This window comes from Perca fluviatilis, chromosome 6, assembly GCF_010015445.1.
Source record: "Perca fluviatilis chromosome 6, GENO_Pfluv_1.0, whole genome shotgun sequence".
Lineage (NCBI taxonomy): Eukaryota > Metazoa > Chordata > Actinopteri > Perciformes > Percidae > Perca > Perca fluviatilis.
The window spans coordinates 23,053,212-23,069,507 of NC_053117.1; the positions used below are offsets into that span (position 1 = coordinate 23,053,212).

The 16,296-nt window shown below is 40.5% G+C and overlaps 1 protein-coding gene across 4 annotated transcripts in view; it reads right to left on the minus strand.

Moving 5' to 3' along the window:
- Positions 1-16,296, minus strand: part of pde4d (phosphodiesterase 4D, cAMP-specific) — a 221,847-nt gene that overhangs the window by 53,406 nt on the left and 152,145 nt on the right. The window contains exon 1 of one of the 4 annotated variants that reach the window (XM_039802617.1): positions 12,101-13,026. The exons of the other annotated variants lie outside the window; for them this stretch is intronic. Coding sequence (XP_039658551.1) covers positions 12,101-12,189 — 89 coding nt within the window. The 5' untranslated portion in view covers positions 12,190-13,026. Of the gene's footprint in view, positions 1-12,100; positions 13,027-16,296 lie in introns of those variants that run through there. 4 annotated transcript variants of the gene reach the window in all.

The window sequence follows — 16,296 nt, forward strand, 5'->3', positions numbered from 1 at the left end:
TTCAAGAAAAGGACGACGTTCTGTTTCTTGTTTGGTCGACCTGGATTACGTTCGTCCCCTCTGCTTTGGACGAAACGGATCGTTAAGCTCTGGCGAGAGACTTAACTGACAAACAACGCATGTACAGTAAGAGGCTTACACAGTTCTGGGCAGATATTAGAATTAGTGCGTTTTGGTTTGTTACTCATGAACAAAGGGTTCGCTACCACTTGTTGCCATTAATGTGATCTGATTTAATCATGTACATGGTCCATATGTGATTATTAATCTGTTCTGTGAATGTATAAATTGATCATTATACTCGTTGATTTATGTCGTGTTAAAGTAGCTGGGTTAAAACCGTAATTGCCATTTGCTACTAACTCCTTTCAGGATTTTCAGTTACTGTCCGCGAGATAATCGCGATGAATCAGCTGTTAAGCCACTGAGCTGGCCGTTATCAATATCTAAAGATCAAAGTGCTTCTTTTCTTTACTCTTCTTCTCTTTCTCCTCTTACTAACATACACACACACACACACACACACACACACACACACACACACACACACACACAACAAAAAAGAACACAGGCTAGCCGCGTATCTCCCGAGCTAACGCGGTAGGCTAGCTTCACACGTGGAGTCGGCATCACCTTGTACAGAGCTAACACATGACCTAGCAACTAGGTTACGCGTGGGCGTTGCCTAGCAACCTCGGCTTCTCCAGCGCCCTCCCCGTTACGCGCACCACTACCGCCCTCTTGAGGCTAAATAGTTTTGTGCAGCTACCGGAGTAGCCAGTTTGGTTTATGTGTTAGGCCTACATTTTGACACCGCCCCTCCTCGCCCGCTCACAAAAACACACACACACACACACACACACACACACACACACACACACACACACACACACACACACACACACACACACACACACACACACACACACACGTGTCCATGACACATGCTGCTTGTTTTGGCTTTGTTTTGGTTTTGATATGGTAAAAGATATATACGTTTATTATTGAAGGATTATTGTTTAGCTACTGATAATTGTGACGTTAATAAATCTTATTATACTTAATTAGCAGTTGCTTGTGATTATTTGTGTACTTGTTGTAATAATCGCTGGTCGATCAGGTCCGTGCTTGGATTCACCCCTTCCATTATTTCCTTTTTAAAGGATTACCACAGAAATGAGACTGTTCCACAGTTTGATTATTGGTCCCTGACTAGCAGGGTGGTGCCCCGTTTTGATTGTTTGTCGATTTGATAAAGTTATTAATAACCATATTCATAACTTTATTAATATTGATAAAACATCTTTGATAATTTGCCAATGATCAAATCTGTACCCTACGAGAATCCTACAATTTGCTAATGGCCATGATGCAACCGATTACCATTAAATACAGTTTCTTTGTCATTATAAAATTTCCTTTATCAGTTATTGAGTAATGGTACTTTTTAGGTCCACAGCAATAAGTAGATTTGTGGTTCAACAGCTTCAGCTTCATGTAAGCCAACTGAATTCTATAAGAAAGCAACGGGAAACAGTATGATATAGCATGATGAAAAATAAGGTATAATTGTGTGGCTTAAATCTGCTGTTACAGCCTGATTACAATGATTACAACATGATTACAATGACTGGATATTTGTTTTCAAGTATGTAAATCAGCAATAAGGTAATGGCATTAAGAGACAAGAATAGAGATTCATGCGGCACTGTATTTATGTAAATGAAATGGCTCTCAGACAGTCATGTTATAATATGCGTCAAGGAGCAATTTCTTTGCCTCAGCTAGGCACGCACTTACTGCCTGCCTTTACAGTCCCCTGCTACATTCATGTTTATAATGTGGTTGCCATGGTGACCTGCCAGAATTCAAAAGGGACAGGTAGGTCCTGACAACCAATCAGGTTTCAGTTGCTAAGGATACAGCGGCAGATTGTGTAATGAATGACAGTGAGCTTCTTGGAGGGTCAAGGATGGAAAGATGGAGCGGAGCTATCAACACTGATTGTTATATTTGAGTGTTAAATATGTACATGTTAACATACACTCAAAATTATCCACCCAAAGATTTCATTGCAGAATATGACTGGGTTCATGCCAAGAAATGAACTAGGCCTATTCATTAACTATTCACAGCAACTATGCACGATTTACCTGTGCTCTATCTATACATCCAGCTGGCTCACAGACTGGTGAGAGGATTTAAGCTGGCTAAACTATTGTTTGTCTCACAGACTCGCCAGAGCACAAAGGAGAATAGAAAGCAGCCCTTACCACATAATAATAAAAAGAAAAAAAGTCTGTAGAAGTGTGATCGCTGAAGATAAGACCAACAAAAGCTCCTGCTTGTGCTGTGCATGTGTGTACTGCAAGTGTGTGTGCATCTGGCTGCGTACACTGACAACAAAGTGTGTCGTGACGCGTTTAGGCTGAAGTGAGTTTGGACACTATGAATGTGAGAACCATGCATGATGAAATCTGGCTCAGAGGCAAAGAAATACTTGTGTCAGCACAGCACTCGGAGTCACATCCACATCAGAAACCCTACCAGCATACCAGTATCATAAAGGGGTGAAATAACCATTAAAACGATATAATCATGTCGAAAGGAAGCATCTCAGTACAGCTTTTACTTAACAACCTATCTTAATGTGCACAAATGCGGATTCCATGCAGACTAGAAGGTTTGTGTCTCCGGGCTCATGTCTGCGCTTGTCTTTAGTTGTCACCTCTCTGGTGGAGTTAATTTGCTGTGCAGCAGACCTCATAGGTAATTTTTTTTTTTTTAAACTAATGCTTCTAAAAATGGAAAAATGGTTTCAATCAAATTTTCCCAAAACGAAAGCCTACATTTTTAAATTGCTTATGTCTGACCAATAGTCCAAAACCATAACATGCTAAAATGTTTTCGTCATTTACAAAGCTATAAAACAAAGAGAAGCTGCGCATATTTACGGTTTGTGAAACTGGAACTATTAAATGTTCATAAATGACTTAAATTATTAATTATAAACATTGTTCAGTATTTCTCTATCAATCGACTATTTGATTTATTGACTCATTTCAGTATTAGCCATTTAATTTTTTTCAAGATCTACACAAGCAAATGTATAAAGTAAAACAAAAAAATACTTCATTCTCAAAAAAAGTAGAAATGTTTTAGTATACAAAGTCAAAGTATATAGTATCTTAAACTAATAATTCTTAAACTAATAATTCTTAAACCAATGTAAACATAATACACCTTCAATAATAAGCAGTGCTGTTTAAGTAGTGCTTCCAGTCATGTTGTCAATGTGTAAGCTGGGGTTATGATATCCCACATATTGTCTGTAACAGTCAACTGCAGTACACAAACAAAGTCACCAGACCACAAAAGCAACTGTGGTCACAGTGTTAGCCATTAATCTCAAAAGCAATTTTGTAAATGACATTTGTTATGCCAAGTTAGGCATTGAACAGCACAACAAATCCTCACATGAAATGCCTGTTTGGATATCATATGCATGTGATGTGTCTATGAAAAGCACACAAGTTTGTGTGTGTACTTGCAGCACATGTTGAGTAATAATATCATGATATGGGTCTTTAACAGTTACTCAATAGACAAGTCCTGCCACGCTTTTTGAAGGTCTACTGTTAACTCAACATCACACAGCGCACACTCAGTAATTCACATCAGACACTGTCTTGGCCGGCAAACAGAGACACATTAATGGAGAGATGAATGGATGGATGATAACAGGATGCAGACACCCATGGACTACAACATTTTCTTAATGGGCTCTTGCATGTCACACAGGGACACACACAATTCTAGCTGTAGTGCACCGCGAGCACATAGTGAAGCTAATAGGTTTACCTTGGAAGCAGTCCCAGTGATGTCAGAGCAATCCCTCATTAAAACCCTGATGACTTCACCACACTGGTGAGCGTGTGAGAGCTGAGGCCACGTGCTTATGGAGAGGTTCGTAGTGTGTGTCCAATGTGTGTACAATGTGTGTGTGTGCGTGCATGTGTGTGTGTGGGATGAAGGGAGGGAGGGATACCCTGTCATTGAGTGCCAAGAGTGCCCCCGCTGTAGTCCAGGTAATCCAGTTAATCCAGGTTAAGATGTTCCTCAAAACACACACAGGGAACACCAGCGTCACAGGGGCTCATCTTCATTATACTAGGTCCTCATATGCAGTTCATTAAGTACACCTCCTAATTTACACAAACAACTTTAACATCCAGACAGAGGTGTACGAACATTGCAGAAAGAGTAGGGTAGAGTTAGGAACCTGTTAACCCTAGGTGTAGAAATGTACAGGCTGTAAATAAACTGCAGAGATGGACTGGGTGCTTATGTAAATGCATAGGGAACCCTTTTCCTCCATATGTTTACATAGTCACGATGTTGCAGGAAAATGAGGTTGCCCTGCAGATCATCCCAACATCCCCTTATCTCAAGCTCTTAAAAGCACATTTGGGAGGACATAAAACGGGATCTTTGCTGCATGAATGTGCTTCTGGAAAAAACAAAACGAACAGACAGTAAAAAGGGGTGAGTACTGGCTGAGTGTACCAAATCGAGTGCATGGTGGAAAGCGGAAATTAAGTGTAGATATTCAGTGCTGTCACAAATATTCTGTCATTCCTATCCTGCTGAGAGAGTGTTATTCTACAACCTGCAGAGAGTCTGTCATACCGGATGGATGACAAGTGTAATGGTTAGGGTTGTGTCAGTGGGAGTGTTTTTCTTCGAAGGGAGCACTGTACAATTGCACTCAAAATATACCAGCGCATGCAAAAATACAGAGGAAAGTGAAATATGTAGACTAAAATTGGTTATAAAAAGAGCTTGGATATACAGAGTTTGGAAAAGGAAGTCTGCAACCAATGCAACAATAAAACTGGACAAAAGAGAAAAACAAACAATTATCAAATAAAACCCTTGTACTAACAGGGTTTTGTGCGAACTTGAACTCTACAGCTCAAATCTATTATACAGCACTGTCCTTGCCAAAATAAAACACTACAAATTAAGACAACCTGACAAGTCATTCACCTTCCTTTACCCTCACAGGTTTCCTAGCAAGCATTAGCTGGAATTACAATTCTGTATAAATTGTAATATATCTTAATCCAGCCAGGTATGTCTGAAAGCATGTGTGTGCGTGTGTGTTAAGGGGGCACCCTCTCTCAGCCTAAACCTTTCTAATCGGTTTGTATGCCTCCTCATATACAGCATCAGGGCAATCCTAATCACCATCATCAGAAACAATTCCCTCCTGAGATGAACATAGTCATTGTCATGCTTTCATGCTAATAAGAGCCAAATGGTTTGAAAAGCAGACCACAAGGGAGGTGGTTGAACTATAAACCGCCCACAAAGATCTTCTGAGAATGAGTGTAACTTCCTTGGATAAGTCAACACACCTTTGGAGATCTGAATCTAAAAGGGGTCACTTGTTAGTTGTGGCCTCGCACAAAAGCAGCAGCCAGAAATCAAAGCAACCACACACACACACACACACACACACACACACACACACACACACACACACACACACACACACACACACACACACACACACACACACACACACACACACACACAGACAGACAGAAAGTGAGCAGTGACGCATAAACCCTTCAATCTTAATGTATGTTAAAGAAAATCCCAGGGCTAGGCCTCTAAATTGTTTTTCTCAAAACTATTCTCCACATCTTTTTGTTTCATTACAGCTGTTTGTTTTTTAGCTGTGGTGGGAGTATATAACAAGCTGCTCTCAGAGCGCTGCTTTGTTCTTGCAGGAAAGGGCCTCGGCATGATAACATCTGTTGGCTAGCCACAGGTTTTGTTTGGGTCAAATAGTGACGTACACGGCTGCACAGCGGCACTCCAACTCACCATAGACAAACTAATGATATTTCCTAATTTCTTTGTCACCGAATCAGCAATGGCATTTCAATGTCAGGGAAATTACAACAGTTATTTTCATTATGGATTGATCTATCAATTAGGTTTCCGATTAACTGTGTATAAAATGGCAAAAACATCTCCAGATTGCATGTTTCATCCAGTCAGCAGTACAAAACCAAAAATATAAAAAAAAGAGGAAATTTAAGCAAATTTTAACATTTGAGAGGCTGAAAACTAATCGTTTGAATACTACGGATCATAAGACGCCATCTTCATGATTCATAATTATGGACACACACTCACTAAAACAAAAAAACCCATTCCACTCCGATATTTGATCAAACGGAGCTACTACAGCCATTCAAAACGGCCAGACGGCTGACTACTGTACACAGATCTCAAGCAAAGATGAAGCTGTGATCTACCTACTTTTCATTTTACATTTCACTAACATCCGCCATCACTGTCTGGGGGCAGTCCCAGCTCCCTTAGCTCCAGCTTTAGCTTGTTAAATTTCTACTTTTGATTTAAGCTGAGCTCATACAAGCACCTGCAGCTATCCCCCGCCTCCAATATGTCTGGCTGCCACGCTGTATTGTTATTTATCTGTCCATCTTCTTGCCTCGGCCCCGAAGATGAAAACAAGATTGAATGCCTTATCTTGCAGCTGCTTTGTAGATAGCGGTGAGAGACAGCACAGGCCGCGATGAATAAAATTGAAATGAAATAGATATTTAAAATGAATGTGATGTCAAAGCTGCCTCCAGGCTTTTCAGAACTGTGGCTCATGTATGTGTTTCAAACATACTCCAGTGATCATGTTATGTAACTATGGAGTTATAAAGCCACAACCGTTGAATCCAGCAGTACATCTCTAAGGAGCGCATTGTTCCTCTCGGTCTTATTGCTCTGTATTTATTTATTTATTTACAATTAATGAAAGGCTAAAGGGACAAAACAGTAAATGCATCCATGTTATAGGCTAGTTGACAGCTAAAAGCACCAAACTAGATTACACTAAATAAAGACAGTAAGTGATTTCTGTCCATTACAAGCCAAAACATCAATACAAAGGCACACATGAGACATATTATTGTTATTATTACATTAGTTATTATATTATCAAAATGCTGAAAGCAGCCCATCATCAACTAGATAAACAGGAAAATATGACTAAGGTTAACTAATTTTATTTGTCTGGGTGAAAAAAGAATCTGATATGGTAAATTATTTCAAAGTGTTAGCCTATTGTTGTCTGCCTATGTGAAAGTGTGTTTTTGGCTTTGAGATGCTGAAACACTGTCTCTAGATATTGCTCATTCTGCACTGCGGGTGTGTTCGAAAACACAGGAGGTGTTCCTATATAACACGTAACACAAAAAAGTAAGAGAGGAAAACATTATCAACTGTAAATAAGTGGCAGAATAACATAATTAGAAATCCAAGAGCAGCAATGTGGGAAAGAGATATTGGATGATAGCAGCTTGGGCACGGAGATTCTTAACATTGCCAATACTGACCGACTCAGTGTGTGTGTTCAGACAAACACACACTAACAGCAAATGTCCTGCAAAATAGTTGTGAAACAATGAACTGATCATTTAGCAATTCAAAAGAGGGGCTAATTGAAATCCTAACAGAGAGAAGGTGAAACAGTGGAGCCTTTGTGAGCAACACCAGTATGTGCTTCCCACTATGCAGATTAAACCGAGAGCATCAAACATATCAGCAGGAACATTTCTGGCATGCTTCAAGTAACTTGAAATCAATTTAAAGGCCGCACTGCCTCGCGGGAAAGAATGAAAAACAACACATTCCAGCTAAATCTTACTATCACAGCTCTTACTCAGACATGACTTTAATATTAACTGAAACTGAAATCAGTGAAGACAGTCATCCCTTTTTCAGAAGGCGAGTGTCACAGGATCTGATATTCTACAGCATAAGATTAGTTATTAGTCATAAACCGTGTGGTCAGACTGGGCTGTCCGACCATACACTGCTGTTTGACAGATTGTATGACTGAAAGCAGTGCACACTGCCTGCATCTAAAGTTAAAACTGATTTATCTAGGGATACAACTAACAATCATTTTGAATTATTAATGTTTTTTTTTTTTTAGGGTTAATTACTATGTGTAATGTCATGAATCTGCAATTCCTCTCAACTCAACAGAACATTTTAATTCATTCAAAATTTATTTTAGTTTTTACGGCTAGCAACTTTACTATATTGGTTCACTCTCAGCGCTGTTGTCAACCTACTTTCCAGCCACAGCAGGCAGCTGTTGGTGAAAAAGGTCTAATAAACCCATTTACACTGCTAACAAAGTCGGCAACAAGCTGGTGAACTTAGTGGAGAAGCTAAACAGAAAAATATGTCCATGAAGAGTTGGTGGAGACTAAAACAAGCCCAAAAGGAGAGTGAATATTGGACTTGTACGTGCAGCACAACTCTTAATTAATGCTAATGTTGCGCCAGGATCTGTTGGATGTGTAAAAAGGTAATTTTTTGCCAACACGTTTGCCATATTAATTTATAACATGATGTTTTTGACAAACGCAAATTTTATGAAAATAAGGAGCAATTTAATTTGTGCAACTTAAACCGCAGATCTCTGTATGTGCAGTTACAGTATTTAGTGCATAATGCCAATCAAAACATATGCAAGGATTTTGTCCTTGTGAATTAGGGCTGCACGATATGAGGAAAATATCAAATTTTAAATTGATATTGCAATTGGATTATGATTCACGATATTGGAGGAAATGATCATTTTGTATCATTATTCTCATTTTCATTGAAAATATTAAAATACAATACAAATAAAATGATTATAGTGCGATTTCTGCGAGGGTCTGTACCAAACAAAGATTTGTTCTTTAGTCTGTGGGCTACAATTTTTAGGTCGAGACGTCTCTGCAGCACCACAATACTTAATTTAAAATGGTTTGACACATATTTTGCCTTCAAAAAATATTGTGCCCCCCGGCAATTTGGATATTGCACTAGTCCATATTGCGATTTCGATAAAATTGTGATTAATTGTGCAGCCCTATGGCGAATAAATTCAACACAATTATCAAAAACTCTTATTCTATTTTATCATTAGTCTTTTTTACTTGTTTTTTTGTGAAAATAAAATAAAAATGTCTTTATCAGTCTGGTATCACATTACACTGAAACTGGAGGCATGCTGTGTCCTTTTAGCCCCACTCAGTCTTTTTTCACACATAACAGCCTGGTTTCTGAGGGAGAATGCAGTGGAAGAAAAAGTGTGAAGAAGAGAGGAGCGTTAGACTGTGTGGTCCTGCACAGTAGGCTTGGCAGAGATTGATGCTTTAGGTGAGAAGTGGTTCTGTATCTCTCTTTCTCACACACACACACACACACACACACACACACACACACACACACACACACACACACACACACACACACACACACACCCACCCACCCCTTTGGGACAACAGTGAGTGATGACTTTGTCTCCTCAAAACTGACAGCGGGTCTCTGCTGTATCCCAAAAGCCCATTTTAAAAGCTCTGCCCAAGTCCCAGCAATGTAACTTGGAGTGATAGAAAGTAATCTCAAGTTTGGCTGAGATTGACCCAGCAGCGCTAGAAACAATGACAATGTGCAGTGGGACAAAGCCTCAAAGAAATGAGATGCTTTGTGTCTTGTTATCTTTCTGACAAAATGTGGTACGTCTCATAAAGCCACCTTTGGGGCCAGCTAGAGAGAGGAAGGGGGGCTGATGTCCTTTAACAGCTTGCTTATAAAAGCTGAGAAAAACACAAATTACGTATTTAAACAATTTATCATCCACTGACCATACACACCCTGCAATATTTAGGAGAGTGGGAGATGGAAGCGATGCATCAATAAAATAAATATAGCCTCGTCTATCCTCTCCCCCTGGTCTCTGAGGCACTGGATTGACTTAATTGGATTACTACACACACTTTTCATTTCCTTTCTGGTTAGTGTTTAATGCAGTTTAGACAATCATACATCTTAGTCTATTCATTGTGGTGCTGAGGGCAACACCTTGCACATTTAAAAAAATGTAGGATGAAAACAGCAAGCCAGTTATAATAACTCCCGAGAGTCTCTATACATTAACGGTTATGTATGCAGTTCAGAAGCAAAGTGATCGATAAAAGCTCCTGACTGTAACAATGATCCTATAATGCAGCATGGTCTACTGAGAGAGAGGGATAATTTGCCAATGATGTTCCTCCATGGCCTCAATGCACTCTGGAGTGAAATGCATTAACCCAGATAAATACAGCAAATACATTTGTGTGTTCATGTCTGGGTAGGTGCATGTGTGAATGCACATTTCAGACATAAATGCATTTATTTTTGGGGCATAGTTTGACTGTGTAGAGAAAGAGAAGAAGAGATCCCTGCCTGAGGTTTGAATGGAGTCTGACAGGCCCATCTCCCATTTTCAGAGACTAATGCTCGACTAGGACAACCATGACAGCACCAAATTGTTGTTGTAGCACGGTCACTAGATTTGCTACATCTATCCAATTCAGCAACACAATACATTCCAGCAGAATGTGAATTACAGCTTTCTCTTACAGATATTTCATTGTAAACAACTACTGTAAAACAGACACTTTGTGTAGCTTTAAAGTGCTGAGTGTAATATATTGTGAAAACGTGACTTACCAATTCACTTATCTAAACTTTACACAATAATAATAATAATAATAATAATAATAATCCCTAACTGTGTGTGTGTGTGTGTGTGTGTGTGTGTGTGTGTGTGTGTGTGTGTGTGTGTGTGTGTGTGTGTGTGTGTGTGTGTGTGTGTGTGTGTGTGTGTGTGTGTGTGTGAAGAGGAAAGAAAGGAGCAAGGATGTTTAGCTGTGTTTCGGTTTACAATATGTTCATGGATTACTAAGGAATTATTTGACATCGCTTCCTGATTGAAAGGCCAGCTCTCTTTTGTGTGTGTGTGTGTGTGTGTGTGTGTGTGTGTGTGTGTGTGTGTGTGTGTAGGAGTAAGTCTTAATAGCTGGGTAGACCCACTTTTGTGTTTCTTTTGTGTTTTGACAATGCATAGAGTTCATAAATTTTCCACATTCTTCTGTGTTCCATTTACTTCTACACAGCTCTTTCACTGTCTCTACTGAAAACCTATTAAATTACATTATCAGGCACATTTCATTCTCTGCGATCTGAGCAGATTTATAAGTTAAATCAATGGCCGCTAGGGAGTACAATTTGTGTCACATACTGTAGATTGCATAGACATCCGATCTAGATCTAATCTTTCACAATCTCCTGCCTTTACACACATCATCCAACAACAGAGAAAAATATGAAATATGGTTTGCATGTCTGTGCTTAGCTTTAAAACAAAGCATAGAGAATACTCAGAGGCCCAGGGCTGTTTTTGACTGAAAATACATTAAATACGAAGCTACGAAGTGTAGCCAGTGTAGCATGTGTACTGTCACACCACAGAGAAGAATAATGCCAAAGAAAAACAATTGACAAACAGGTCCGACAGACAGCAATATAACTACCCCTACTACCATTTGTTGAGTTTAATTTATTTTGTTTGAGCATTAAGAACTATAGCCACTACAATATGAGCATTGTCCATATCCCAACAGCCCACTATGATGACATAACTCCCTCTGTGTCCCTTACCAGTTCATAACGTAGCTGTGAGACAACTATTCCCATAAGAAGTATGACTAATCAAAACAAGACAGCAGAGAAACCCAACAACAATACAGATGTTTTTAAAGGTAGTTTTGCTATTGAAAATCAGTCTCCAACTAAGCAGTCAAGACCTCTGTGTGCTTTCCATTTCTGACTCACCCTTGACTTGATGTACTTGTGCATTTAGTGTGGGAGAAAATGACAGGAAATGTCTGGCCCATTTAACAATAAATTTCCCTGAATACATCTGAGCTGAGCTGGGAAAAACCTACACTGGGCTGGGCTAGGCTAGCATTAGGGGAGCTCTAACCATACCACAAAAACAACACACACGCCCACAAATGAATCTGCACGCCAATTCACATTGTAAGTATTTTAAATGACCTCATGCACATACTCCTTACCAGGAAAACGGCAGCAGTAAATGCATGAAAAGACAGAAAAACACACCAAAAGTAAACAACTTCAAATGCATCTTTAAACAATGACTACAACTATTACTCACCATATCCAGGAGTGCCTTCTGAAAGGAAAATGGCTTAGGTGCATCATGGACCTGTCACTGGAAACACCTGGACATCGTCCAGGCTTCATACCGAAGCTGTGCCAGGACTGATCCCCTACCTGATAACCTTTCACCCTTTGAGCCCCTGTATCTACCTAGCTATCTATCTACAGACACTGCCCCACAGTATCCACAGGCCACAGCACAATATGTAGTGTCCCATACTGTAGTCCTCTGCTGTGATGCGCCCATTCAGACCAGTCTTCCAGTAAAGAGCCCCTTCTGAACTTCCAACCTCACTGGTAGTGCATCACAGCAAAAAGTGCCGGCTTACATCCAACAAGGCAATCTTAAAAGTCAAACAACATAGCACCATAAAATCCATTGAGTTCCAGAAGAGAAATAAAAAATCCCAATAAATGTGACAAAAAAAAATAAATAATAAAAAAACATTAACTGGGGCAGACTTAAGCCCAGTGTGAACGTCTTTCAGCAAGCGTCTCGGCAGTGCGAGCACACATGCGGCCACCCAGCAGGACCAGCTAAGCTCTCCGGCTGCTTCTCTTTTTTTCGTGGGATTCTTCCGGCAAAGGTTTGGAAATTACTGTCCCACATCCACATGGTGAACCGGTTCAGGGACTCATTCCTCCGGTAAACATTCCATTTCCTGACAGCCAACAACGGTAGTTGGAGAGGCAGTGGTAGTCACACCAGCATGACAGAGCATGTTACACACAGTCACTCAAATGCGCTTTCACCCTCTCAGCTTTGCCCCCTTTGTCTCTCCTACTTTGCGTCTCCCTCTTTGTTCTGCCCTTTCACAACCTTCCAGGGAGGGAAGTGAGGAAATGGGGAGAGAAAAAAAAAACAGTGAAGAGCCTCTTCGGTATCTTCCCTTCTCTCTGTCTCGCTCTCGCTCGTCTCTCTCCCCCTCCCTCTCTCCCTCCTCGCTCCAGTCAGTGGGATGTCCTGACCCTGTGTAAGAGGTGTGCCTGCTCCACTGCAGATCCAGTCAGCTAAACCTATTGATCCTCTTACCACATACTGCTCATCCTTATTCAGATAGGAACACTTCTGAACATGTACAATTTGCATACACACAGGAATGCACATATTCACACATCCTCTAGTGTATTAAGGCATATGGGCAAAGTGTTGACAGAAGTAATTGCCCTGATTTCCTCTACTTAACTCCATCTTCTGCTCTACTTTTCTTTACTTAAATAATATGTGTGTATCTCTTTCAAAGCCCTCCTTCGTCATCACAACGCAAGCACTGCTGTTGTCCTGTCAGTTTGTTTTTGCTTCTCTAAGCAACACCCTCCGTCTGTCTCTAGTGTCAGCATGCATGCCAGTGAACCATGACAATTCAAACCGCACAACAAATGCTTCAAACTTATCTTATTTTTCCCTGTGTGTGTGTGTGTGTGTGTGTGTGTGTGTGTGTGTGTGTGTGTGTGTGTGTGTCGTACAGTATAGTGTGTGCGTGTGTAACTGTGAAAGCATGCAGGGGGCCTTCCAAGGCATGTTTGTTTTAAGAAACTTGTTATGTCTTACTTTGCCTTACTGGAGTATAATGCAATCCTCTGTTCTTACACTAGTGGCTTCAAGCCAGTCTTTCATATCTACTTATTTATGAAGATAACAAGATAAATCACTAATCTACAATGCATCATGTTGTTCATTGTGCATGTCTGTCTATGTAACAGTCTTTCAATACATGTGTATATGTGACTTTGCATGCACATATCAATTCACACAATTGTGCCCGAGTGGCGTTGGCAATGAAGTTTTGAGTCGAGGTTTAGGTTAGCACACTAAGGTTGTGTCTGTGTGTGTGTGTGTGTGTGTGTGTGTGTGTGTGTGTGTGTGTGTGTGTGTGTGTTTTGCATTAAAGCCCATAGCTGTGGCTGAGCTCCAGTTGCTGCGGTCTGAAAAACAGGATCCAGCACTGCTTCTTACACACATCCTGCCCAACACACACGTCAGCAGCCTCTCAACTCCTGCCAAAAGTCAAACCACCTCACAGCCTCGGTAAGCCTGCACCTTCAGCCACAACAGCCACTCTTGAATAGGGTGGAGTGAAGCTGAATGTTAAGGAATCTGCTTGCGGGAAAATAAAGACAGATTGCAGTTCTGAGGGGGGGGTTTAGTGTGTTAAGGGGCAGGATTGGCAGTTTAGGCAGCAACAGGGAGAACAATTTCAATATAAGGGGCTTTAAAGGTTAAGCAAGAAAGCAGCTCGAAAGCACTGAGGCACCGGTTATTCATTATGTACACATAAAGAAAAAACAACAACTTTCCATCTGTCTCTCAGATTTATTCTTAAAACAGTCATATTGTTTCAGATCTCTTGCGTTTAAATGGAAACTGCCAGCCAACATTCTAATAATAGAACATACTGTCCACTGTATGTCCCTGTGCGCATGTGTGTGCATGTGTGTATTACATAATCTTTGTCCCTGCTTTGGGGGCTGTTGGCCCCTACTCTGCTCAACACTGGTGAGCTGTCAGGACTCATCCTGCAACCTGAGAGAGAGAGAGACTTTGTCAAATAAATATAAAAAAGCAGGAGAGTGGGTGAGAGCGAAAGAGAGAAAAACATAGATGAAGAGAGAAGGTGGGGTAGAGGGTTGAAGTGGATGTAAGTGGACTCCTGGTCAGTTCAGTGCTTGTGTTTTGTTTTTTTACCCTCATAGTGTTTGAAAACGTTCTTGTGGCAGCGATATGGAAGAGATGTTTCCTGTTTACTGTACGGGATTCCCACACCGCCTAAAACCATAGTTTAAGACACACGTCTGAACACATGTCTGATTGCTGGTTAGATGATTGGCCACTGCAAGCATTTTGTGTCCCCCCTGCGGCAACCCCTACCGCAGCCTAAACGCACTACCCCCATTCAAAATGAATGGAAAGACCTGCGTTTTTGCCGGGCCGTCGAACGGCCAACCCAGGCAGTGTGAACGTAGCCTAAAAGCATATGCTAGCAAGAAGGGCAATGATGAGGCTTTTCTTTGCAATTTCCTTACCATGGGCCTAAGAGCTGAAAAGATGGAGGGTGAAAGTGTAGCAGTGACAGAACAATGTAGGATTGATGAATATTAAATTAAAGATTAAATGCAGCCATGCTGCAGGGAGACAGAAACATTGAAACAATGATATGTGCCTGACAGAAAGCCAACACAATGACATATTACAGACATAAAGTACAGTGTTAACCCATCATCATCAGTGACCCCTGCATGTAAGCAGAACAATGTATTTTCCATCTACAAAAAAAAAATAAAAGAAATAAAAAAAAATAACATCATATTTGAATCAGCTGGCCTTTTCCATTACATTAGTGCTCTTACATGGCTCTCTTTAACTGGCCATCAGGGGGAAAGAGGCCGGATTACACAGCGGAATAAGTACATATCGATTTCACGTGTACTGACATTTAGCAAAGTACTTTTCTTCATTTATCTGCAGATCGATGTCCAAAGAACACAGGCTGAACAACCTCTACAGTCAAATCACAGAGCTGGTCCAACAGCATGGCCTGCCAGATGCATGACTGCTTTAACTTCAAAACAGACGTGATGTAACTTTTCAGGTCATAAAACCTGAAAGGCAATGTAAGGTTGGCTTTGTACCATGGAAATCAATATTTGAACTGTGCCACATATTAATGCTTAATCACATAATGGAATTGCTGTGTAGCCAAATGACATTTATATACCACAGTTAGCATTTAACAATTAAATCCACACCAGCACAGCTCAATCATGACATTAATATAAAAATCCCATATACTTTACATCCAAATAGGAATCTCTCTAGAGACTGAGAAAAAATTGGGCCCTCGTGCATGTTTTGTTCCTTTGAGGTAGGCCAGCTGTCCATCACTCTGTGTCGCTGTGGAAATGCCTTGGGCCCAGTCCTCCTCCTTGCCATTCACAATGGTTATGCAGTGGCATTTGAGCAAAGGTTAACACATTTCCCCTTCAAATCATATATTTGTAATTAGATTCCCACTAATGTCTAACGGGGACATGGAGGCTTCAAGGGCCATTTCTAGAATGTGAAAAATGTTTAAGTGCCCAAAAATTGCTCACTTGTGAAGTGGAGAAGGTTTTTGAAGCGAGGGACTTATTAATTTATTTGAAAAAAGATTGCAGGATTACAACAAAGCAGCAGCTGTAGTCCGGTATGAA